The sequence below is a fragment of the Scylla paramamosain genome, chromosome 30 (genome assembly GCF_035594125.1).
Source record: "Scylla paramamosain isolate STU-SP2022 chromosome 30, ASM3559412v1, whole genome shotgun sequence".
NCBI lineage: Eukaryota > Metazoa > Arthropoda > Malacostraca > Decapoda > Portunidae > Scylla > Scylla paramamosain.
In genome coordinates, this window is record NC_087180.1 from 6914115 (window position 1) to 6939741 (window position 25627).

Below are 25627 nucleotides of genomic sequence, written 5' to 3' on the forward strand. Positions count from 1 at the left end.
CAGCATAAAAATAACAGTAGAAGATAGCAAGTGATGCAACATTCTGGCAATGAGAGAGAGGCTGAAGACAGATAGAAAAGAGTTGAAAAGACAAAAAACTTTTGATTCCACCCCATCTAGAAGAATGGTATAAATGGAATCCTCCCAGACGTGTGAAGCATACTCCATACGTGTATGAATAAGGCCCCTGTACAGAGTTAACAGCTTGGGGGCAGAGAAAAACTGGAGACAACTCAGAACACCTAACTTCATAGAAGCTGTTTTAGCTAGATATGAGATATGAAGTTTCCAGTTTAGATTATGAGTAAAGGACAGACCAAGGATGTTCAGTGTAGAAGAGGGAGACAGTTGAGTGTCACCGAAGAAGAGGGGATAGTTGTCTGGAAGGTTGTGTCGAGATGATAGATGGAGGAATTGAGTTTTTGAGGTATTGAACAATACTAAGTTTGATCTACCCTAATCAGTAATTTTAGAGAGATCAGAAGTCAGGTGTTCTGTGGATTTCCTGCATGAAGTGTTTACTTCCTGAAGGGTTGGACGTCTATGAAAAGATGTGGAAAAAATGCAGGAGTATCATCAGTGTAGGAGTAGGTAGGACAAGAAGTTTGATTTAGAAGATCATTGATGAATAATAGGAAGAGAGTGGGCAACAGGACAGAACCCTGAGGAACACCACTGTTAATAGATTTAGAAGAATAGTGACCATCTACCACAGCAGCAACAGAATGATCATAAAGGAAACTTAAAGTTACAGAGAGAAGGAAAGAAGCTGAAGAAGGGTGGTCTGGAAATCAAAGCTTTGTGCCACACTCTATCAAAAGCTTTTTGATATGTCCAAGGCAACAGCAAAAGTTTCATCAAAATCTCTAAAAGAGGATGACTAAGAATCAGTAAGGGCAGCCAGAAGACCACCAGTAGAGCAGCCTTGATGGAACCCATACTGGCAATCAGAAGGTTGTGAAGTGATAGATGTTTAAGAACATTCCTGTTGTGGACAGATTAAAAAACTTTAGATAAGCATAAAATTAAAGCAATAGGACAGTAGTTTGAGGGATTGGAATGGTCAGCTTTTTTCAGGAACAGAATGAATGTAAGCAAACTTCCAACAAGAAGGAAAGATAAATACTGATAGACAGAGTTAAAAGACTTTGACTAGGCAAGGTGCAAATATGGAGGCAGAATTTCAGAAAACAATAGGAGGGACCCCATTAGGTCCATAAGCCTTCTGAAGGTTTATGCCAGTGAGGGCATGGAAAACATTAATGTGAAGGATTTCAGTGGGTAGCATGAAGTAGTCAGAGGGTGAGGAGAGGGAGGAACAAGCACTGAATCATCCAAGGTAGAGTTTTTAGCAGAAGATGAGTGAAGAGTTCAGTTTTAGAAATAGACGAGATAGTAGTGGTGCCATCAAGTTGAAATAACGGCGGGAAAGAAGAAGCAAAGTTATTTAAGATGCTTTTGGCTATGGTCTGACCATTTTGAATTAAGTGTTTAGGCACTGTCCTTTCTGGAGATTTCCCAGCTTGCTGGGCTGCCAAAACTTGTACTGGGCCAATTATCAGATTAATTCCTATGTGTCACTGATAACCTTGTTCCCCACACCTCTCTCTCTCTCTCTCTCTCTCTCTCTCTCTCTCTTTGCATTTACAATCTGCATTTCATGTAAATTTATTTCTATCAGAGATCTATACTTGCCTATGAATCACCAAAATTTGAGAAGAAATCTGCCTCTCAGTCAGTCAAGCTGCCCCCTCTCCCCTACTGCCCCCCCACCCCCCCCCCCCCCTCTCTCTCTCTCTCTCTCTCTCTCTCTCTCTCTCTCTCTCTCTCTCTCTCTCTCTCTCTCTCTCTCTCTCTCTCTCTCTCTCTCTCTCTCTCTCTCCACTGTGAATTTCATTACAATATTTTTATTCTTTAGTTATGACTTTTTTCCACACTACCATAGAGGTACAAGTCAAGGCATGTTGGCATGTTGGTAAATGCCAGAGGCACCTCTGCTTTAGGGGATCCTGAGGAGAGATTGGAGTGATAGGATAAGATACAGGTATGAGATTGTGATCAGAGGAGCCCAACAGAGAAGATAGGGTGATAGCATAGGCAGAAGGATTAGAAGTTAGGAAAAGATCAAGAATGTTGGGTGTATCTCCAAGAGGGTCAGGAATATGAGTAGGGTGGAGGATAGCAAAGTTAAAGGCTAGTTCACCAGGATGGTCAGTGAAGGGAGAGGAAAGCCAAAGCTGGTGGTAAACAATGAATGGAGATCTCTGCAAAATGAAAGAGAGTCAGAATGTGCCCCACTTTGGAAGCTAAATTGTCAAAGAATGTCTTATAGTCAGAGGAGTTAAGTGAGAGGTATACAGCACAGATAAATTTAGTTTGAGAGTGACTGTATTCATAGCATAGATGGTGGAAAACTCGGAAGATTCAAGAGCATGGGCACAAGAGCAGGTTAAGTCATTGTGCACATACACGCAACATCCAGCTTTGGATAGAAAATGAGAATAAAGTAGGAGGGAACAGAAAAGGGGCTACTGTCAGTTGCCTCAGACACCTGTGTTTCTGTGAGGAAAAGATGAGGTTTAGTAGAAGAAAGGTGGTGTTCTACAGATTAAAATTTAGATCTAAGGCCACAAATGTTGCAGAAGTTAATGAAGAAAAAGTTGAGGGGGGTGTCAAGATGCTTAAGGCCAATACCTGAAAAGCAGTCTGATCTGGGGGCATTTGTGGCCCCTTCCCCAGATGGGAACTCTGAGGGTGGTGTAGGAGTCACCATATTAATTTTGAATTTTCAGTGAAGTGTGTGTGTGTGTGTGTGTGTGTGTGTGTGTGTGTGTGTGTGTGTGTGTGTGTGTGTGTGCATGTAGTTTTGTGTAAAGGAAGAGAGTTGTCTTTAGAGGGCAGGCTGTGATTGCCCCCTTGTGTCATTAGACACAAAGGGAAACACTCAGTGAGGTCACACCTGGATTAATAAATTCATAGCACTCTCTGAACCAGTGCTTTAGACCTCACCGGGAGTAATTATTATTTTAGCAGGCAATCATGGAGGCCATCTGCAAATGGAGACTTTTCCTCACTGGAACAATGTTTGAAATAATAACAAACCAATAGATGGTTTCTTACTTGCTTCACCCTCACCATTCTTCCAGAATCATGAACAACCCAGAATCTGCTTTATTCACTTGAATATGTGAAGAAAGTGTGCCATCTGTGTCATTCCTGCTATGACCTAGCTTCTTCAAACCACCTGCTGTCCACATAATTTGTGCCCTTCACCTTTTTGACAGAATATCTGTTGACTTCTTTAGTCCCAAACTTCCTCTTATAACAAATACCTTTTGGTTACCAATGATGAATATTCAAGGTTCCCCACTGTATCCATATCCTGATGTCTGTTCAAATTATAATCAATTGTTTCTTCAAATGTTATTCTCTTATGTTTGGTTGTCCCTCTTCCTTCCATTGTGATTGGGGCACTTGGTTCATGTCTTGAGAAGTGCCAGATTTCCTGTCTAATCACAGCATAGTAATAACCATCAAGGTAATGGACAGTGTGAGAGGGAGAATGACATTATCTGGAAGGCTGTTAGGTTAACTCTTCATATTCATAATCTGCCTGAAGAACAATGGGAACTGATCCTTGACAGTGCTCTTCATTCAATCAGATCTCTCCTCTGCATGGCTACTAACCAGACTTCCCAGATTCCAGAGAAAATTTTTCAATAGTTATTTCCTCGTTATGTGGCTTTTTCCAACTTGGTTCCATGCTAGTTAGAGTTTGTCCACAATTATGGACCTGATCCTATTTTTGAATAAGCTCACCTGTTCAGCATTACAGTACATCACACCTGTATATGCTACAATGACAGATGATAGTATACTGTGTCCACAAAGGAATGTCCTCTACCTGTTACTGAACCAGAACCCAGCATCCTGCTCCCTTTCCTCAAAAGACCCTGTTAAACCTTCAACTAGCTCCAACCGGAGGGATCCATGTTCAGAGTCAGAGGACCTCAGAGCCAAAGTTTAGCTCATGACTTGAGACCACTCATCAACTACACCTACCCCTTTCTCAGATCCCATGAACTACATACTGAATGTTACTCCAGCTTTGGTGCTTCCTGTCATCTCATCACAGAAAGAATCAGAGGTGATCCACTTATGTTAAGAAACATACAGATAGGTTTAAGTATTAAACAAATTCATCGGGGAGAAAGTTAACACATAAAATCACTCCCCCAAGTTACAAATGACTTAGGCTCCAGACAGCTGTTCGTAAGTCATTAATCTGTAAAATATTTTGGATTTACAGCACCCTCAAATTTTGTGTTTGCCTTCTTCCAGACCCATAGTGCTAAACTCAAGTATTGCAAAACTTAGGATATTTAAAACACTGAAAACTCTTATTTATGTTAACCAGTTATCCCAGCACAGTGTGAGTGTGTGATATTTCCTCACATTCAGCATGATGTAGCACTGTGGCTGCAACATGTGTGCGACTTGTCCTCATATTCTGTGTGACATAGCAGTGTGGCCATTACACGAGCGTACGATTTATCTTTATGTTTGGTGTGACATAGCAGTGTGGCCACCACATGAGTGTATGATTTGTCCTCACATTCAGCACATCACAGCAGTGTAACCACCATTTGAATGTGTTTTTTTGTCATCCAACCACAAGAGTATGTTTTGCCCTCACATTTAGTGTGACACAGCAGTGCAGCTTTCATGTGAATGTGCAATTTGTCTTCACATTAGGCATGACGCAACAGTGCAGCCACCACACATGTGTTTTGTCCTCACACATGGTGTGATGCAGTGGTGTAGCACCATCACATATAGAACTGTGTGTGTATGCATTTTGTCCTCACATTCAGAATAATACAGCTGTGCAGCACTGCAGCAGGAAGTGTAAGCAACACTGTACCTCTTGATTTTAATCTTCATGCTACAGGTGACTTGGAATTTCTCCTGACACAGGCCCCTCATTTTTATCTCTGGATGTTCATAACTCAGATGTTTGTATATCAAGGGAATATCTCTATATAACTGTTATAATCTTGATTTAAGTATTGTTTACTGCCTCTGCTTCTATGTATGTTTCTGAGCTTGTTTTATATACAAGTATGTAGTTCAAAATGTTTTGCAATACTACTTTGTTTGATTCATAGTACCTATTCAAATGTGTCGTCTCAACCTCTGTCTACAGATATCCCCTCCTGCACCCTGCCTAGTTTTAAGCAGAACAAAGCCTTTGCAAGAAGTCTCTTCTCTAGTTTACTTTATAAATGACACCTTCAAAATGAACTGAAAGAATAAGAATAGTTAACTGGTAAATAAAAACAAAAACATGATGGCATCCTGGATGATGCGCAGATTAAATTAAATGAGAACAGGTATGTAGCCCCTAAACTGACTTTCAACCAATATCAGGATGATATCTTTATTAAGAAATGTTAACTGAAGCAAAGAGGAAATAAAAAAACAACAAAATGAAACCATAACATTAACATCACATAGGGTAGAATGGATAAAATTAAGTGGTTTGGCCTGCCTGCCTGATGATCATGAAGAAAGCAGTTATTGATTAGATAAAGGGGACTACTCACCTTGAAATGCAGAAATCAAAGACCTGCAGAAAGAAGAAGGGCATCAGGTGTGAGGGCTGACGGCGCAATGCTCCATGCACCAGCAACAGTGTTACGATGAACATACAAAGTGTGATGAAGAGCGCAACATTTACTTCATCTGTAACAAGAGAAAGACTTGTCACATTTTCTGAGCTCATGAAAAAAAAAATATATAGCGGATGACAATTTTCTATGGCAATTATACAACTTAACAATAGAACAGTAAATTGTACTACTTTTCACATGATGGTGACAAATTTAAGTACACTTGATAGGATGTAATGTACTGCAATATACACCAAAGCAATACATCATCATCTTCATAGAAAAATTAATGTTTCCCACAATCATGTACTAGATCTATGATACAATCACCGTTCAATATTACAAAGTCAAGAAGCACAAAGACTTTTTTCAAGTGATGCCTTGCAGAAACTCATGCTGCCCACAGAAGCTCCTCAATTTACCTCCCATTTAACTTAGAATATATGGGCAACATGTATGGTTTATCTTCAGCCACTTCATGAAGATCAAAAGCTTGGATACACAAGCTCACCACCACTGTTCCATTCCCTGACCATTTGGCCAATGCCTCCCCAATTATTAGTTATTGCAGGTAAGTCTGTGTAAACTAGAAATATATGGATACACTACTGGATATTCACAAAAATTCAGTGGGGACAACATAACCTAGTACACAAGCTTTATCTAACACCGTTCCCATAACTATTTTCATTTTCCATTGCAGACATAAAATATTATGATTTCTTCTCTCTTCTTTTGCCACTTCCAAACTATCTTCCCATTTTCACATTTCTTGATAAGCTCTCCTAAATTTATCCACAAAGAAATTAGTGAGAGATCAGCTTAAAAGAGAGAGAGAGAGAGAGAGAGAGAGAGAGAGAGAGAGAGAGAGAGAGAGAGAGAGAGAGAGAGAGAGAGAGAGAGAGAGAGAGAGAGAGAGAGAGAGAGAGAGAGAGTTAAAGCTGTCAAAATAAACATGGGAAATGGGTAAATGAATACAAATGAGGGAAGTATCACTGTACCTGTGTTAGGGCGATGAGTGGTCATGAAATTACTGAGGGATAAGGAGAAGTCATTAGAAGTAACCTGGTCTGTTTTGCCATCTCCCTGTGCTGCCAGGATACATGGCATCTCAGTCCCACAGTTGACTGCTTGAACATCCAGTGGCTCTACAGACAGTTGCTCTGTCCCAGAATTTATTCCTCCATGACCACTGCCTGATTGTTTCAGAATGTCAGGATGAACCATCATGACGGCAATCAGAGACAGGCTAATCAGGTGCAGCAACTGGGGAAAATATTTTTTAGTCAGACAGAGAAAATTCAGTATTATAATGAGATTAACTGTTGTGGCATGGTGTCAAAGTCAAAAGCATACAGGATAGCTAATTGCTCATAGCTGCAAACAATATCAACATCTCTGATGCCTCACTCCCTTAATCCCTAAGGGGATGGCCACAACAGAAAAATCTCCACCTCTCCCTATCCAAACATTCCTTAATTGTTTGTTAAAACACTTGGCCTCTATTAACCATCTATTGGCCTATTCCATCTAACAACAGACCACCAGATTGTCCATTAAAAACAGCTGTTCAATAAAGCTTTTTTTTCATATAGTCAATATCTTTATAAATAAAATTAATACAAATAAGAACACTAAATGTTAATATCAATTTAAAAGGATAAAAGAATAAGAATTTGCTGGTTGTTTCGGTAGCTTCACAGGTTCCACCCTGCTGGATAAACAAACAAAGTGAAGGTGTTCTCAATACAAATTGTTGCTGCATGTTTGGACTCTTCCAGGTTTCACATTTGGTGCACTTAAAAAATCAAACAAAATATAAAAATCAAACAAATTACTAAAATCAAACAAAGTATTATGTTGAAATGTTTGTCATATGGAAAATTAAACGTACTTACCATGTGCCATATGCCAATGACAATGGTGCCAGTGCGAACATGGCAGCAAATGAAGCAGGTCCATTCATCATGCCATTTCCTCAGTGCCTCCAGTCGGCCCCGCACCTCCCTTAGCCGCTCCACACCCTGCATGGTACTGCTGCCTCCTCCTCCAACACCCCTGCCCTCCAATTCCTCCTGAAAATGAATGACACTTTGTTAACCTGTTGATGTTGATCACATTACATTACCTGCTTACTGATCACTCTGATGTCTCATTCCCTGAGGAGGCTTCCTCCAAAGGGGTGACCATGGTAAAAAAGCCTCCACCTTCCTTTATAAAAATATACAAACCCCTCTAATATCCATCCTAATTCAAACATGGCATGTCCAGATGTTGCCTCTGTCCAGATGCTGCACATGTCTGATTAATTCTTTTCATTTAATGGACATAAATACATTGTATAATATTACATACATGCACTACCAATTCCAAGACATGTTTCTATGATATTTGTGTTGGAAATGCTTACTTGTTAGGATTTCTTTTATCTTTCTCCCTCAGTCTTGGTCCTACATCTGCCATCTGGCATTCTTTCAATGTGATTTATATGTTCACTGTATGTGAATGTATTGGTTGAAGATTTATTAAGTAGGGAAACAAATGTCAGAGTTGTTCATTTCATGTGATAATATTTTATAATAAATCATTCTTGGCAGTGAAAACAAGCAAGTGCCAAATGGTAAGAGGCAACAGGCAATGGACAACAGAGACATGAACATGGCCAAGGGTCAGTGAGAATATACAAGAGTTACAGCTGTGTAGGTGTGTAGAACAATAGTAAATGTGAGAAATATCACCCAGTGAAAAATTATTATCGCAAATATTTAAAACATATCCGCAGACAATAAATGTAAATACAGTAAAAGTCCTGTCTTTTGGCATTTATGGAACTGGACAGGTGCCAAAATACTGAATGTGATGAAAGATCAGATGTGAATTTCATCAGCTACATAAGCAATAATGAATAAATGAAAACATAGGCTACTCCTAGTGAGGTCTAAAGCACTGTTCAGGGGGTGCTGTGAACTTATCATTAAACCTAGCTGTGACCTCACTGAACGTTTCCCTTTGTGTCTCACAACACAAGGGGGCAATCACAGCCTGCCCTCTAAAGACAACTCTTCCTCCACACAAAACTACAAGCACCTAATAACACACACACCCTACACTCGAAAATTTCAAAATTATCATGGCGACTCCTACACCAGCCTCAGAGTCCCCATCTGGGGAGGGGACCATAAATGTCCCCAGGTCAGACTGCCTTTCTGTCGACGACCCTAAGTGTCTTGACACCCCCCTCAACTTTTCTTCATTAACTTCTGCAACATTTGAGGTCTAAGATCTAATTTTCAATCTGTAAAACACCACCTCTCCTCTTCTAAACCTCATCTTCTTTTCGTCACTGAAACTCAGGTGTCTGAGGCAACTGACAGTAGCCCCTTTTCTGTTCCCTCCTACTTTCTCTATCCTCATTTTTGATCCAAAGCTGGATGTTGTGTTTATGTGCGCAATGACTGAAACTGAGGTGTCTGAGGCAACTGACAGCAGCCCCTTTTCTGTTCCCTCCTACTTTCTCTATCCTCATTTTCGATCCAAAGCTGGATGTTGTGTTTATGTGCGCAATGACTTAACCGCTCTTGTGCCCACACTCTTGAATCTTCCGAGTTTTCCAACATCTGGCTACAACTACAGAGTCACTCTCAAACTAAATTTATCTGTGCTGTATACCTTTCACCTAACTATAACTCACCTGACTATGAGAAATTTTTTGACTACTTAACTTCCAAAATGGAGCACATTCTGACTCTCTTCCCTTTTGCAGATCTCCATTCTTGGAGACTTCAATGTTCACCACCAGCTTTGGCTTTCCTCTCCCTTCACTGACCATCCTGGCGAACTAGCCTTCAACTTTGTTATCCTCCACGACCTAGAGCAATTGATGCAACACCCTACTCATATTCCTGACTGTCTTGGAGATACGCCCAACATTCTTGACCTTTTCCTGACCTCTAATCCTTCTGCTTATGCTGTCACCCTTTCTTCTCCGTTGGGCTCCTCCGATCACAATCTCATATCTGTATCTTGTCCTACCGCTCCAATCCCTCCTCAGGATCTTCCTAAGCGAAGGTGCCTCTGGCGTTTTGCCTCTGCTAGTTGGGGGGACCTGAGGAGGTATTTTGCTGATTTTCCTTGGAATGACTACTGTTTCCGTTTCAGAAACCCGTCTTTGTGTGCTAAGCGCATAACAGAGGTGATAGTGTCTGGCATGGGGGCATACATTCCTCACTCTTTTTCTCGACCTAAACCTTCCAAACCTTGGTTTAACACAGCTTGTTCTCGTGCAATACATGATAGAGAGGTGGCCCACAAAAGGTACTTAAGCCTTCCATCACCAGAATCTCATGCACTTTATATTTCTGCCTGGAACCATGCCAAGTCTGTTCTCCAACTAGCCAAAAACTCCTTCATAAACAGAAATTTCATTAACAGAAAGTGTCAAAACCTTTCAAGATCTAACTCCCCTCGTGACTTCTGGCATCTAGCCAAAAATATCTCCAATAACTTTGCTTCTTCTTTCCCTCCTTTTTTTCAACGAGATGGCACCACTGCTATCACATCTATTTCTAAAGCTGAACTCTTCGCTCAAACTTTGCTAAAAACTCTACCTTGGACGATTCTGGGCTTGTTTCTCCCTCTCCTCCACCCTCTGACTACTTCATGCCACCTATTAAAATTCTTTGCAATGATGTTTTCCATGCCCTTGCTGGCCTAAACCCTCGGAAGGCTTATGGACCCGATAGGGTCCCTCCTAGCGTTCTCTGAAACTCTGCCTCTGTGCTTGCACCTTGCCTAGTCAAACTCTTTCAGCTCTGTCTGTCAACATCTACCTTTCCTTCTTGCTGGAAGTTTGCCTACATTCAGCCTGTTCCTAAAAAGGGTGACCGTTCTAATTCCTCAAACTACCTTCCTATTGCTTTAATTTCCTGCCTATTCAAAGTTTTTTTAATCTATCCTCAACAGGAAGATTCTTAAACATCTATCACTTCACAACCTTCTATCTGATTGCCAGTATGGGTTCCATCAAGGCCGCTCTACTGGTGATCTTCTGGCTTTCCTTACCGAGTCTTGGTCATCCTCTTTTAGAGATTTTGGTGAAACTTTTGCTGTTGCCTTGGACATATCAAAAGCTTTTGATAGAGTCTGGCACAAAGCTTTGATTTCCAAACTACCCTCCTACGGGTTCTATCCTTCTCTCTGTAAATTCATCTCAAGTTTCCTTTCTGACTGTTCTATTGCTGCTGTGGTAGATGGTCACTGTTCTTCTCCTAAATCTATTAACAGTGGTGTTCCTCAGGGTTCTATCCTCTCACCCACTCATTGTTCATTAATGATCTTCTAAATCAAACTTCTTGTCCTATCCACTCCTACGCTGATGATACCACCCTGCACTTTTCCCTTCCCCGCGCCTCTCCTGAATCTTGTTCACTTGACTGCTGCGGTACTCCCCAGCCTGTTGTAGGTCTTCAGTGTCTTTTGCCGCAGCCTCCATAGCCAGAGCAGTTGCCTCTGCCTTCTTGAAGTCCAAATTCCCATCTGCCAACAACCTTGCTTGTATTTTTCGGTCGTCAATTCCACACACCAGACGATCTCGTAACATGTCAGGTAGTTGGTTTCCGTACGCACAGTGCTCCGCTAATTTCCGAAGGTCAGTAATGTAAGAAGACACAGATTCAGTTGGTTGCTTGAATCGTGAGTTGAATTTGAAGCGCTTCATGATTACTGACGGTTTCGGGCACATGTGATTCTCCAACAGCACTTTGAGGTCACTGTACGACTTGTCGGCTGGCTTCTCTGGTAGGCAGAGTGACCTTATCACTTCGTAGGTTCTTGCTCCACAAACAGCCAATAAAGTAGATTTCTTTTTTTTCTCTTCAATAATGTCGTTGGCTTCAAAAAAATGCTCCAGCCGCTCCACATATTGAGTCCACACCTCGGCATCCTGGTTAAATTCTTCTACTTTGCCAATAAATCCCATCCTCGTCGCCAATGTAATAACTGCAGGATTGAGACGTAGTAAGAGATGGACTCCAGGGGTAACAATGTATTAAGGAGCGGCTACCCGCTTGCCGGCTGGAGCTGAACTGGCTCCATACAGAGAGAAGCTTCCGAAATCAACTAGTATGAACTAATACATAAACCAATACATGAAGCAGTGAATGACAAGTAGTACTTTGGTAGTAACAATTATAACACACGTCCAACCCTTCAGGGGGTAAACATTTCATGCAGGGAAGCCACAGAACGCTTGACTTCTGATCTTTCTAAAATTTCTGATTGGGGCAGAGCAAACTTGGTATTGTTCAATGCCTCAAAAACTCAATTCCTCCATCTATCAACTCAACACAACCTTCCAGACAAATCTTCCCTCTTCTTCAGTGACACTCAACTGTTCCCCTCTTCTACACTGAAAATCCTCGGTCTGTCCTTTATTTATAATCTGAACTGGAAACTTCACATCTCATCCCTAGCTAAAACAGCTTCAATGAATTTAGGCGTTCTGAGATGTCTCCACCAGTTTTTCTCACCCCCCCCCCCCTCATCTGCTAACTCTGTACAAGGGCCTTATCCATCCATGTATGGAGTATGCTTCACATGTCTGGGTGGTCCACTCATACTGCTCTTGTAGAAAGGGTGGAATCAAAAACTTTTCATCTCATCAACTCCTCTCCTCTAACTGACTGTCTTCAGCCTCTCTCTCACTGCCACATTGTTGCATCTCTAGCTGTCTTCTACCACTATTTTCATGCTAACAGCATGCCTCGCCTCCTCCCGCGGCCTCGCTGCACAAGACATTCTTCTTTCTCTCACCCCTATTCTGTCCACCTCTCTAATGCAAGAGTTAACCAATATTCTCAATTATTCAACCCTTTCTCTGGTAAACTCTGGAATTCCCTGCCTGCTTCTGTATTTCTACCTTTCTATAACTTGAATTCCTTCAAGAGGGAGGTTTCAAGACACTTATCCATTAGTTTTTGACTACTGCTCTGACCCTTTTATGGGACTGGCATTTCAGTGGGTATTTTCTTCTAATGGAAATTTGTTGCCCTAGGCCAGTACCCCTCCTACATAAAAAAAAAAAAAAAAAAAAAAAAAAACAGCCTCTCTCTCTCTCTCTTTGTGAAAGTAAGAACAATCCTAAGGATTGCTAAATATAACAAGACTAACTGAGAATGAAAATGGAATTACAAGTACAAGTGAGAAAGAATGAGAAAGGATGAAGCAAAAATTACATAAAATGAATGAGGTGGGGTGAGACAGAGAGAGAGAGAGAGAGAGAGAGAGAGAGAGAGAGAGAGAGAGAGAGAGAGAGAGAGAGAGAGAGAGAGAGAGAGAGAGAAAGCTTGGTACCACTTCCTTGTTCCTTATCTCTGACAGATAAGACGGAGGGGAGGTGACAGGGAGGAAGGTTTTAGACAAGATGAAAGAAGGGAGAGGAAAGGAAAAAAGGGAGCAAGAGACAGGCAGTGGATAGGTGAGTAGCAGCTTACGCAGATGGTGAGTTTGTCTTGTGTGTTTTAATGTGTTATTCTGATTAATTCTTTTATCAAAATTTCAGTGCTTGCATGAATGGCGAGTTTGTCTTCCCAGTTTTGGTTCGTTATTACAACTGAATTTTTACTAGAATTCCAATGCTTGTACATGTGGCAAGTTCATTATTCCGATTAAACATTTATTAAAATTTCAGTGCATTACTGCAGTTGTATGTTATAACAACCATGCATTGTCACATACCATACTGTACTTATTTGCAGAAAACAATTAACATCCCCTATGCATATCTATAACGAAACAACAAAACATTTCAAGGCATATTTATAGAAAGCAAATACTATAAATCTAATATAATAATGAACTAAGCCCAGACTGTAGTCCAGTTCAGCCTCAGTAAACTTGATAAAAAAACAAAAATTTTTCTAGCGTCCTTCCACGAAACTTTTTCTGGCTCTTCTTCTTCCTCCTCTTTTGTCTCCAAAGCAGTAGGATTTGTCACACTTAAAATTATCTGCTGGTCAGTCTGCTCCTCAACCACTGGTTGATTTTCGTTCACAAAGACAGAGTGGAGAAATAAACATGGCAGTGCAAACACAATACACTCATTCTCATAGTCTTATTTCTTCTCTGTGCCTATTATGCTTTGGATCACTAATATTCCTTTCCTCTCCTCCTCAGTCTAGTACTTCATATATATAATCCAAGTTTATACCAAAAATATTCTCACATACACCACTCACACCTTTGTACCCATGGGTGCTGTAGCTAACAGTATAGCCAACACTTGATGACAGATGATCATGGTGCTATAGAGCCATTTTCAAATTTGCCACATGCCAATACAGTGGAACCTCGGTTCTTGAACTTAATTTGCTCCTGAATGCCATTCAAAATCTGACATGTTCAGAAACAAACTATTTTCCCCATAGGAATCAATGTAAAATGGATTAGTCTGTTCCCAGATACCAGCACACACTGTCTCAGCAGCTTATGACAGTCTCTCCCACTACTAAGATAGCCACTCCACAACATCTCCAGCTCAGAAATTATTTATCCAAAAAGGATGAACAGTAATTCCTTAACTATCATGGGTGTTACATTCCAAAACTCCCCTGCGATAGGTGAAAATCAGAAAAGTGGAGATAGGACTGTAGTCAGTAGCATGACTCAGGTGGCCTGGGTGATCCAGGTTGTCTGAGTTGCCCAAATGAACAGTTTTGAGCACCTCCCAGGATACTGTAAATAAATCATCGATCTTGCCATGGAAACAACCACATTCTACCGAACTTTGTAGCAGTAAACAAATGGCTGATGCTTACCCACTTGGTGATTTGTATTATGGAGCACTCACTATCCTCAGCAATGAGGTTCGTGGTGAAGATCCATTACTAATATCATTAATTACCCATTCCAATTCCTTTATTTACATTCTTTTATTACGAGCAAAGTGAAGTTTACTATGGAGGTTTGAGTTTCATTTTGAGTGGCCCAGCCTGTCCCAACCATGATGCTATTCAAATGCTAATATCTCTGCAACTAAGTAGCTGACTGTAATGAAATTAGCACCATATGATAATACATCTCTATCAATTTTATATGATATAGCTGTCATCTCTTCTATTTTGTAAACTCAATGGCTAACTTCCACATAGCAGAAGGTTGTCAAAAACAAGATTTCTTAAAAACTACTCAATTTTCATTAACTTTTTTTTTGTCTCAGTAAGATTGGACACATACCAATGAACACGGAACAAAATTTACTACTCAATGGTATACAGGAGAGTCATTCAGCTCTTGCAAAGTTATGAGCTGTAAAATTTTTCTTTTAATATTAGGCTAGGCATTGTATGTCTGGCCCACCTGTAATGCTATTCAAACGCTAATATCTCTGTAACTATGCAGCCAATAGTAACAAAAGTAGCACCACGTCATACCACAACTCTATCAATTTTATATGATATAGGTTTCATTTCTTCTACTCCCTGAAGTCAAATGCTAACTTGCAAAAAGTTGAAAATAAAAAAGTTGAAAATAATATTTTGTAAAGTGACTGTCAGTTTTCTGCAATTTTCACCAACTTCCCTTTTTTTTAACGATACCGGTTACTTACTGTTGAACAATGAATTAATTTTCCTATCCAACAGTATATATATATATATATATATATATATATATATATATATATATATATATATATATATATATATATATATCATAACAATTAGCCTCTCACAAAGTTTTTGAGCTTGAGTGATTTGAATATCAGGGAAGTGAGGTATGTGCGTTGTGCCTGAGATTACCACTAAGTTTTCAACTAATGAATTAATAATTTTGTAGTTAATAACATTAATACAAGTTATAACAAATAATCATGTCAGATTTCTAGACTATTCCCAGCACTATGCATTTAGCTCATCAAATGCCTTCCAAGGCATTTTACTGGTATATTTAAGACTCAGTACATACATGTTTTGTCACTGCATGTATACAAACAGCACTGTAATAATCTGCAATAAATGAGTGGGTATAAGACCAATGTATGTATGTTTGGGTGGCCATTTTTGTTGTGATGTCATCACAACACAGAGCACACCATCCCCTAGCTTACAAATCTTTTTTACACTCTTAAACACTTTTTAAAACTCAAACCTACTCTTAGACACATTCTTAAGATTAAAAAAATTAAATTTGGTACATCCACCTGCAAGATACTACAGATTGATTAATAATGATGATGACATTATGTGCTATTCTTTGTTTACTCACCTACAGTACACTATGTATTTTCTTTTAATATATTTCAATTTATGTGTTATACAGAACAGTACTGTACTGTATCTTTACTTTTATTTATTTAACTTATTGATTTTTAGGCTAGAAAATGCTTATTTTACCACAAAAATAATCAAAATCTCAAAAATTATAAATACCTAGCAGCTGCAGAAATCCACAATATGCTGAAGAGTTCATGATATAAATTTATGTATAGTAGCCAGAAAATATGCGATGTACTAAGGGTGCAATAGGTGAGCCTGTGATAGTCAAGGGATTACTGTACTAAGTGACATGGAACTCATCAGAAGATATTGTTTAGACCATGCAGGTATTCTCTTTATCACCGATCTTGTATGGAAAGCCTTACAGTGCCACAGAGAGGACCAATCCACTTACCACCAAAATAAATGTGATCATAACACTTAGACATCCTACTGCTGAGAAAAGTTAATGGGAAAATGCAGTTGATGATGATGGCAGTGTGGGTCATTGTGAGAGCCACCTGTTCAGGATTATTTCTGAGCACCAAAAACTGTTTGTTTACATTGAGGCTCTTCTGTGGGATCACACTTAACTGATTTCAAAGATTGAATTAGTCTTACCCACTGTCTCTCTCCTCCAAATACATAAAAGTGAACTAAATATTTATAGAAACTATAAATTTGTAATAAACAGCAGCTTTTGCTTTGTCTTTTAGTATCTGAGAACCAAATTGAGGTACAACAACCAAAGCAATTATGAGTTGAAAATTTTTTTCGAACATCAATTTGTTCAAAAAGAGAGGCATTCGGTAACCAAGGTTCCATTGTACTTTTTGGAAAAATAATACTGAAAGATCAGATAACTTCCAGAATGGGAAGTGCAGAAACACCAGGGTTTCTGAAATGCTGGATGCCAAAAAACAGGACTTTTACTAAACATAGGTGTTATGTATTATATGCATATTTCAGCATACAGCTCACACATCTGAATATACAGATTAATAATGTGGATAAACCACTTATTTGCTACAATAATAGTCACACTGCCTTGCCTGCAAGAGAGGGAGGCAAGAAAGGCTGATGTCACACTAAGGCACATTGCAAAAACACAAATGAGGCATCTCACTGTGGTGCCTGCATCAGCACTGCTGCATTGCAAACACATACAAACAAATGAGATGTCTCACTGCAGTGGCCACTGTATCTGCTGTACAGCACCACACTCCCCCATAACACTTGTATGTGTGTGTGTCTGTATAATTAATTAGACACATGTTCACTTTAATATCCAGACAAAGTTATGTCCAGATATTGATGAGTCCGGCTATTGGAGGGATTACTGTACTTGAACAGTCTTCTTGACTGTTCAAGCATTCAGCCTCTGCTAGCACCTCCTTCACACATATACTCCTCTACTTTGTCATTCATCCTTCTAGACGATCCTCTTCTCTTATTTGAATCTCTCTACTGTTTCCTTTCCATCCTCTCTACTGTTTCCTTTCCATCCTTCCTTCTTATATAAGCATGTGCTCTGCACCTGTTTCCTTATCTATACTGGAGACAATTCCAGTTTTCTCATTCACAGATTGATCAAAATATCTTTCCCACACAACTTCTATCTCCTTCCTATCCACATGAATTCTTCATTATCATAGTCTCTCTCTCTCTCTCTCTCTCTCTCTCTCTCTCTCTGAAGTAACTATAACACTCACTGAACTTTCTACTCACCTTCCAGCCAAATTTCACATTTTCTTTTACTCTCTCTGAATTATCTGTAGTACTAAGTGACAAAAATAATGGGTTCAGCATATGGCTTGTATTATACATACAATAACAACATTACAGAATAAAAAGTGTAGAATAACTTTTATCTTATAATATTGTGTGGAGATGATCAATAAAAATTCCCCTCCATATACAGTATAACCCCAGCTATCTGGTATTTAATTATCCAGAATTCTCAAGCAACTAGAAATTTTTTCAAGGGAAGATAAATAAATAAAATAATATTTAAAAAATCATGAATATTTGAAACTAGCACCAAACAAGCAGTGTGAGTGGAATGTTTTGCTTTCCTGCCACTGCCAGCACTGTGAGTACTCCTTGTCACTAGACTAATAAGTTTGTTAGCTGAGCTGACCAGGAGGAGAAGCTAGAAGATTCAAACCCTCCAGGAGTGAAACACTGAGAGGTGTCTACGACAAAATCTTGGAAATTGTGGAGAGTTCAAAGAAGCTTGACATGCCAAAAATGGAACTACAAGAGTCGTTGACTGTTAACTCAGACACACCAGTAACATACATCATGACCACTGATGACATCATTGATGCTCTCTATGACCCACAATGCTATCACTGCTGTACAATTGCATTTTCCCAGTAGCTGCAAGATGTCTAAATGTTATGATCACCTTCATTTTGGCAGTGAATGGGTTGCTCCTCTCTGTGTCACTCTGTAAGGCTTCCCTCACTTGATTGGTGACAAAAAGAATACCCGCACAGTCTAAATAATATCTTTTGATGAGTTCTGTGTTCATTCAATACATCCTTTCTGGATTAAAAAAATTCCTAAGCCGAAGATGTTGTGGAGCGACCATCTTAGCAACAAGAGTGTCTTTCATTACCTGCTGACATGGTGAACTGGTGTCTGAGAACGAATTAATCTATTGTACATTGATTCCTATGAGGAAAATAGTTTCAGTTTTCAAACATCCAATTTCGAACAGCATTCAGGAACTAATTAAATTTGTAAATCAAGGTTCCACTGTACTAGTGTACAGTATTTTTACTTTAGTTTTTACTGAAAATAGAATATTTATAAAAATAACACTCATCCAACTGGAATATCCAGCTATCCGGAACATACTATCCTCCATGGGTGCCAGATAGCTGGGATTATATTGTACCTCTAGTTGTAGAAATATTGTAAACTGTTTACTGCATATTGCACCAATCTTATCTGTTATATAATAAATACTTCCTGCAACATGCAAATGAATACTAGAATGTTTTTTAGTAAATGCTTTAAAACGATGCAATTATCATCATGCATATAAACTCTGTAACATTAGTAAATGTGAAACCAAAATTGTATAATGCTTAATTTTGACAACAATTTTATATAAAAAATGATCACAAAAACCTTACCCCCCTCGCCTGCACCCCACACCCGCCACTAGTTCCTTGCTGTATGGTCTCCGTGCTGCCTGTCTCCTGGATGCCTCCCTCAGAATTAGTGCCACTATCAGGCACACGAGTCACTGCACTCTGAAAAAAGCTTAATTAATGAACAACTCTCTGCACAAAACATTAGTTCAATTACACTATACAAGACAAAATCTGAAAACAACATAATTATGTTAAGGTGGCCAGACAGTTTGCAGATTGAATCTTTAATTTTTCCCCTTAGATTTCCTGAATGAAAAATGGACAGCTGGACCAAATAGTAGAAAAGAAATTTTCAAGAAAAAATACAGTACAAAGCTAAGCTCTCCCATATGAGGCATGCTATCCAGTAAACCCTCTATATAAGAAACCTGCTTGTTGAATTTCTGGTATAACGACCCATATTGAACAATCATTTTATTTTACCAACTGACTTTGCAAGTTAAGGCATTTTCAAAATTATCAAACACTTGCCTTATTTTACGAACATACTAGGTTGTAAAATGTGGGAGAGTTGATTGACAGGCAGTCAACCCAAGCTGGAACATGTTGGGCAGTTATAGGTGCAGCATACCCAGTTTGCTTGTCATGTGACTCCACCCATACCAACACCACTCTGCATCACTGTGTCTAACCCCCGGCTCATACATCATGTTTTGTCACGCATTTGCACATCAAGACAGTTTGTACTCAAACAATAGCATCAAAGACTAATACTTTCTCTTCTCTCTTTTCCTCATTTAGTCTCTTCTTGTTATATATTTTTTTGTGTGAACTGAATTACTGATCCATTGACTGAATATTGTACTGTACTGTATTGACTGAATACTGTACTGTACACACACAAACACACTCAATTTAACACACACACCAATTGGAAATTTGAAGTGTACACATCCTTTTCTTTGCATTTCAATGAAGATAGTACTGTACAGTACTTCACTGTACACGACAAACAATTGTTATTCACCTCTGTGAACAAAGTGTGCTACAGGAAGTGCAGTTGGGAGAGATGAGAGGATGCGTATGACCGAACAACTCCCTTAAAACAGTAACAAATCATGCTTGTTAAATATATATCTTAATTAATGACCTCTAGATATAGCAAATTTTCATCTTTAGCAACCTACTTTTAACCCATATGTGTTCATTATATCGAGGGTTTACTGTACATATTATAAACAAATCCAAGCTACTTCAATCTCACTCATCCTCTTTGCACACCCAATCAAAACACACACAATGTCACATTTTCATTTCGTTCACATGCATCACTACAGCTCAGATTCAATCAAGTACTAAGCCAAGCCAAGCCAATTAAAAAATAATGAGAGAGGAATTAGGGTGAAAACATTTGCCTAAACACATTACCTAACACCTGGTCTGTTTGTTTCACTTCCAACAACCATACCTAAAAGCTTCCACCATTACCACCATTTTGTCATAATAATAATCTTCCTATATTCGTATGAACTGGACAAATTAACATTAGAGCCTATGTGCAAGGGATAGCTCTTACCCTCAGCACACCACCCTTCTCTCTCTCTCTCTCTCTCTCTCTCTCTCTCTCTCTCTGCATATAATTTTTTTTTTTTAAAGGAAAAGCAGATTTGTAGGACTAATGTCACTCACCCTAGTGGTTTTTCTTGTTTGGGCAACATTACTTGGGAGATGAATTATGGGTCCTTTATTTCCCTTCTCTTCTGAGAAATATTTATTTACACAATAAATAATGAACTTTTTCTAAGCTGTAAAACAGATGAGAGCAAGTAGCAAGGACAGGAGCTTCTATTCTGTGGCAGTCATAGAGATGGACAACTGACACAGTCTAGCTGTCACTTGATCTACCCTTGCTGAATCACTCATGGAGGCATGACAGGCAGAAAACAACATAACAAGTGATGTAGCATTTATAAAATAGTAATGTAGTCATGGCCATTCATTAATGATCACTGATAACTAAAAATTTTGCCTGATGATCAATAATACTGTTTATCTACATGGAACTCTATATGTACATCACTTCTTCCTGCACGCTGCAAAGTAATACTGTGCATACACAGCATACTAATATCTTGTTTAAAGAAATCATATTCTCCTCACCAAGCACACAGATACATGCAAAATACTGTACTTCCTGCTATATCACCCACTTTCACCTATAACAATGGTTAGGTAGTAGATAGGTATACATGTGCAGATTAAAATTCAAACATCCTTGTTTAATGAAACTAGTTGTAGTTCTACACAATAGTGTTCCATTTGATAAATTCAAATAGTGTAATGCTGAAATGTAAATGGCTATGACTCAAGAGCACAGAATTTGGTATTCTTATCTCATGTGTTTATGTGCTCAATGGTATATAGATAACCAAGATAATGTCAATCTGCTCCATGAACTTCATCTACTGATATCAGTGACAATATACATCTGCTTCAACTAAGTAGCTGACTGCATTCATGGTGTAAACTCTCAATTCCCTTTGTGCTATAATAAGCCTTGTGTAAGACAATTAAATATGAATGATAGTCCCTAGCTCAAGTCTGGCTCATACCATATTCCCCAGTGAATGATAAGACCATGCAAAATACATTACCCACTTTATGGGAAATTAAAGTTTTTAGAGACCACAGAACATGTGCTCTCCACATCTGACTGCATGTAGTTAATTCTACTGAGTTGTCCATCATCTTAAATAATTCACTGAATTGCCCATTATCTTAATTAAATGACAGATATTTCATAAATACTACTCCCACACAAACTTGATGCCAAGGGGAAATGTTGAAGTTTGAGTATTTTTTGGTTAGCCATAATGGTCTTCTCACTAAATATTCTTTGCTAGATTGTAGGCATATTTTAACCTTTCAGTACACTCATACAGGTAGAAAACTAATTTTATTCGTCATCATTCACTTTAGAGTTAGATCTTATGTTCCACTGCATCTTATACAGCTAGAAATAAAGTAACTTTTATTACAATAGCCATAATTCATTACTGAGTATCAAAAACAATTCTTGGAAATCAAATATGTAACACTAAACATACTCACTCAAATAACTGAGATTATAGCAGTATTAATAAGCACACATTACCAACATCATTTGCATGCTGAAAGATTAGTCAGTATCACACAAGTCTTAACTAAGTCTCTATTTACATGTGTAGGCTGCAGTGAAGCCTCCTGTGTGTAATCTGTGCCATTATCACCACTGCGCACCACCATTTCCTCCTGATCCATTAATATTCTCCTTATTCTATCTCGTCGCAATGCTTGTCTGTATGCAGCAGCTAACATGGCTATCCTTGGGTGAGGTTACCTAAAATCAAATTAAATAATTGGTAAATATTTGAGGGCAGTGGCAACAGTGAAAGGAAAGGATAATTTTAACTCCATTTAATCAAAGAAGTAGAAACCCTTCTATTTTAAAGCAAGTCCTGACACAGTTGCCTTGAATCATTGTAAGACCTAACACTAGCCTTAATACAGTAGCATTTTGTACCGTTTAATCTTCCTGAGTTTATCTCTGAGGATATCATCCCAAGTTACACATATACTAATAATATTTCCTCTTCCCTCCCTATAAACATCTGGTCTACTCTTACTCTGGCTTAACTTGCAATATTCTCTTAAGTAATAATTGAAGGCTACTTGATTTTTTTTCTCAGTATCATATGCTAAATTGTTTAAATGTCATTACTATTGCAAAAAATGGATACAGGAATTATTTTCACATGGATAACAAATAGTTTGTAGGTAAAAGAAATAATTAATAAAAAAAAATAAATAAAAAATAAAAATTAAAAAAATTTCATGGTCTATAATGCTTGTGCCATGACCAAGTTCACAACCCATTAAAATGAAGTTGGACTGACCTGGGGTGGTCCGTGGGTCCTGCCACCCCTACTTGGTCAGGCGAGAGTGGTAACCCGAGATCAGTGGGAGAGAATGGATGAAAGTACTTCAAGGTCCAGACTTAGTCTCAGAACAATGCAGTTCTATTGTTAAGAATTATTTAGAGATCTGCCACCTCAGCTATTTTTGTGAGTGGATTAGCAAAGCTTTGGTCAAGTCAACAAATCTAAGATAGATATTATTGGAGTTTATAGGTCAACAAATCTAAGATGGGTATTATCTGAGTTTATAGGCCAAATCTAAGATGGGTATTATATAAGTTTATACTAATTCACTTACCTTGTTTTTTTTAACCAGTTTTTCTGTCACAAGCTAATAGTTTTCAAGCTAGGAATTTTTAATTATTATTTGGCCCATGCAGAAGGGCTGTCATGGCAGACCTGTTCAGCTTGCATCTCATGACAGTTAACTCTGCTGCCACCTACCAATTTTCTTCAATACTAATACTGAATGCTCCAGTCACATTTGATTTATCATTTGATACCCAATCAAGCGCGATCACCTCTCATTCCACCCTGTGTGCAGGCAGATTTGAAATATCAGTTACAGTACACGATGGCCAAGCTGTGTGGGGCACACTGCTACTCCATGATACAATTAAACTTACTTATAAGGATAACGTGTCCTCATCGAAATTTCTAAGAAATCACAGGTTCTGCTAGCCATAGTTTCCTTACCTATCTCCAGCTGATGACTCCAGTGATAATGAAAGCTAATGTGGCATGCATGTTACTAGGTTAGGTTTGTTAGCTTTCATTAGGTTGGGTTGGGTTAAGTTATGTTGAGTTTGGATTAGTTTGGTTGGGTTTCACATTTTCTTGACGATTCTACTTTTTCTAGGTTGTTTTTAAGATTATTCGATTTGGGCCTTACTCTTCTGTCAGACATCCTTTATTTTCCAATCCTCCCTTCCTATGGGTTGAGGTGGGAGGAATTAGAAATAACTTGGCATTTCCACCAGAATCCTCAAATTCGTGTGAATCATGTAAAACAACAAAGAAATAAGTAGAATCATCAGCATAAGGAAAGGCTGGTATAAAGTAAAAATTTACCCTAATCTGTCCTAATCAAACGTTACTTTAACCACCGTAAAAGTAGCTGGGGTGGCTCTCTTCCTGTGGCTCTTTCAAGCCAGCAAACAAACACAACGTTCACTCCATAACGTTATCTGTACACCCTTACTCCACGACTATACAGTTCTCACTCACGTACAAAACACACACTCCAGTCGTGTTTGTGTCAAGTATTCCATCAGAGCAATGCTTGCCTCGTATCTCTGGCAGCTCACCCACGTAATGACTAAGGAACCCCCTCCCATCACGTGCCACTTCCCATACCCTTTGTCAAGTCATTTCTGAGAACATTCGGTGGCGCTAAGCAATATTAGTACTTTCTGCACCCAATCCACCAACTTTCATTACGACGTGAAGTGGGTTTATAATTACCCAACAAACCAAAACAAGCGTATACTTAAAGAGGTGCGTTGTGGTTTCTTATATATGCAACTCCACCACACACGCAGGATCTAACCCAAACACCACCATGGTAGTAAAGGGAGCAACATCTTCATTTATCACTGATGCACCTAATATCAGTGTTATCACGGTGATAAGTGCGAAGACTTAACAGGAGTGTGGGCGTGACGTAATGACACAAGCACCTTCCCTCGCTCAAATGGTCTACTTTAACCTTCCCTCAAGTTCTACCACACTTAATTTAACACTGCCATTAGCTGTGGTACCATGATAACCCCCATAAAGGAGAGGAACACATCACTTACACGTAGTAACTCAGCTCCGTCCCCACACCAGTGAAGGATTATGGAGTATAGAGAACTGCCACCCACAGTTACCAACTACTATTTGCTGGCCTGCTGGTTGTCAAGGTTAAGGATGAATGAAGTGCACAAAAGAGCAAGTCGTGCAACAAATATCGTGAAATAATAAATAGAATAAAATAAATCCTAAGGAAAAAGGAGGGCTTAAAAGACGATAAAAGTAATACAGGTCAACTGATGCCATGTTTTCAACTGCGTCTATTACTTTTTTTCTTCTCCACTTCGCGCCCTGCTTTGCCCATCAATATTATTCCCTACTACCTCCTGACTTAATAATTATACAATCAATAAAAATATGAACTGATGCCTTCTACTCTAGTAAATGTTGGTTGGTGTAAGTGTTAGTCTAGCAAGGAAAGTTACTTGGTTGGCAATAGTGAAACAAGTCAACAAAACGCAGGCGCCGCCGAGATAGTAGTAGTGCAGTGTTGCCACTTCGTGGATTTTATCACACATTTGTGAATAAAATCATCTGTGGAACCCTATGTGGATAGTAGAGTTAAACACAGAATTTGTGGATCTTTTATTGTGGATATGTAACTGTATGTGGTTTCTTTTGTGGAAATTTAATATTTTGTGGATTTTTTTAGGGTAAAGGAAGTCATAGATACGCTAAAAGCAAAAAATAAAACAAAATTATATAGAAAACTTTTGTGCATTGTTAAATGTTGTGTCCAGAACCAAGAGTATAACACATATAGCCCCGGTCTAGACGCGTTTTTATCCCATACACATCACCTCCCATCACTCTTGTCTCCGATCAGACTGAACGGTTACACTCCGTTT

The 25627-nt window shown here is 38.9% G+C and overlaps 1 protein-coding gene across 13 annotated transcripts in view; it reads right to left on the reverse strand.

The window, feature by feature from the left end:
* LOC135116197 (lysosomal-associated transmembrane protein 4A-like) overlaps window positions 1-24895 on the reverse strand; it is a 46593-nt gene extending 21698 nt beyond the window's left edge. Inside the window, exons 1-7 of one of the 13 annotated variants that reach the window (XM_064033528.1) lie at window positions 24785-24843; window positions 22965-22992; window positions 20719-20789; window positions 19069-19188; window positions 7571-7747; window positions 6674-6938; window positions 5607-5745 (exon numbers count right to left, since the gene is read on the reverse strand). In XM_064033528.1, the coding sequence (XP_063889598.1) occupies window positions 5607-5745; window positions 6674-6938; window positions 7571-7702 (536 nt within the window). In that variant the 5' untranslated portion in view covers window positions 7703-7747; window positions 19069-19188; window positions 20719-20789; window positions 22965-22992; window positions 24785-24843. Of the gene's footprint in view, window positions 1-5606; window positions 5746-6673; window positions 6939-7570; window positions 7748-19068; window positions 19189-19560; window positions 19626-20718; window positions 20790-22248; window positions 22409-22964; window positions 23654-23877; window positions 24003-24056; window positions 24061-24212; window positions 24388-24449; window positions 24563-24784 lie in introns of those variants that run through there. The other 12 variants (XM_064033519.1, XM_064033520.1, XM_064033529.1 and 9 more) reach the window with 12 other exon arrangements.
* Between the last annotated feature and the right edge of the window lie 732 nt (window positions 24896-25627).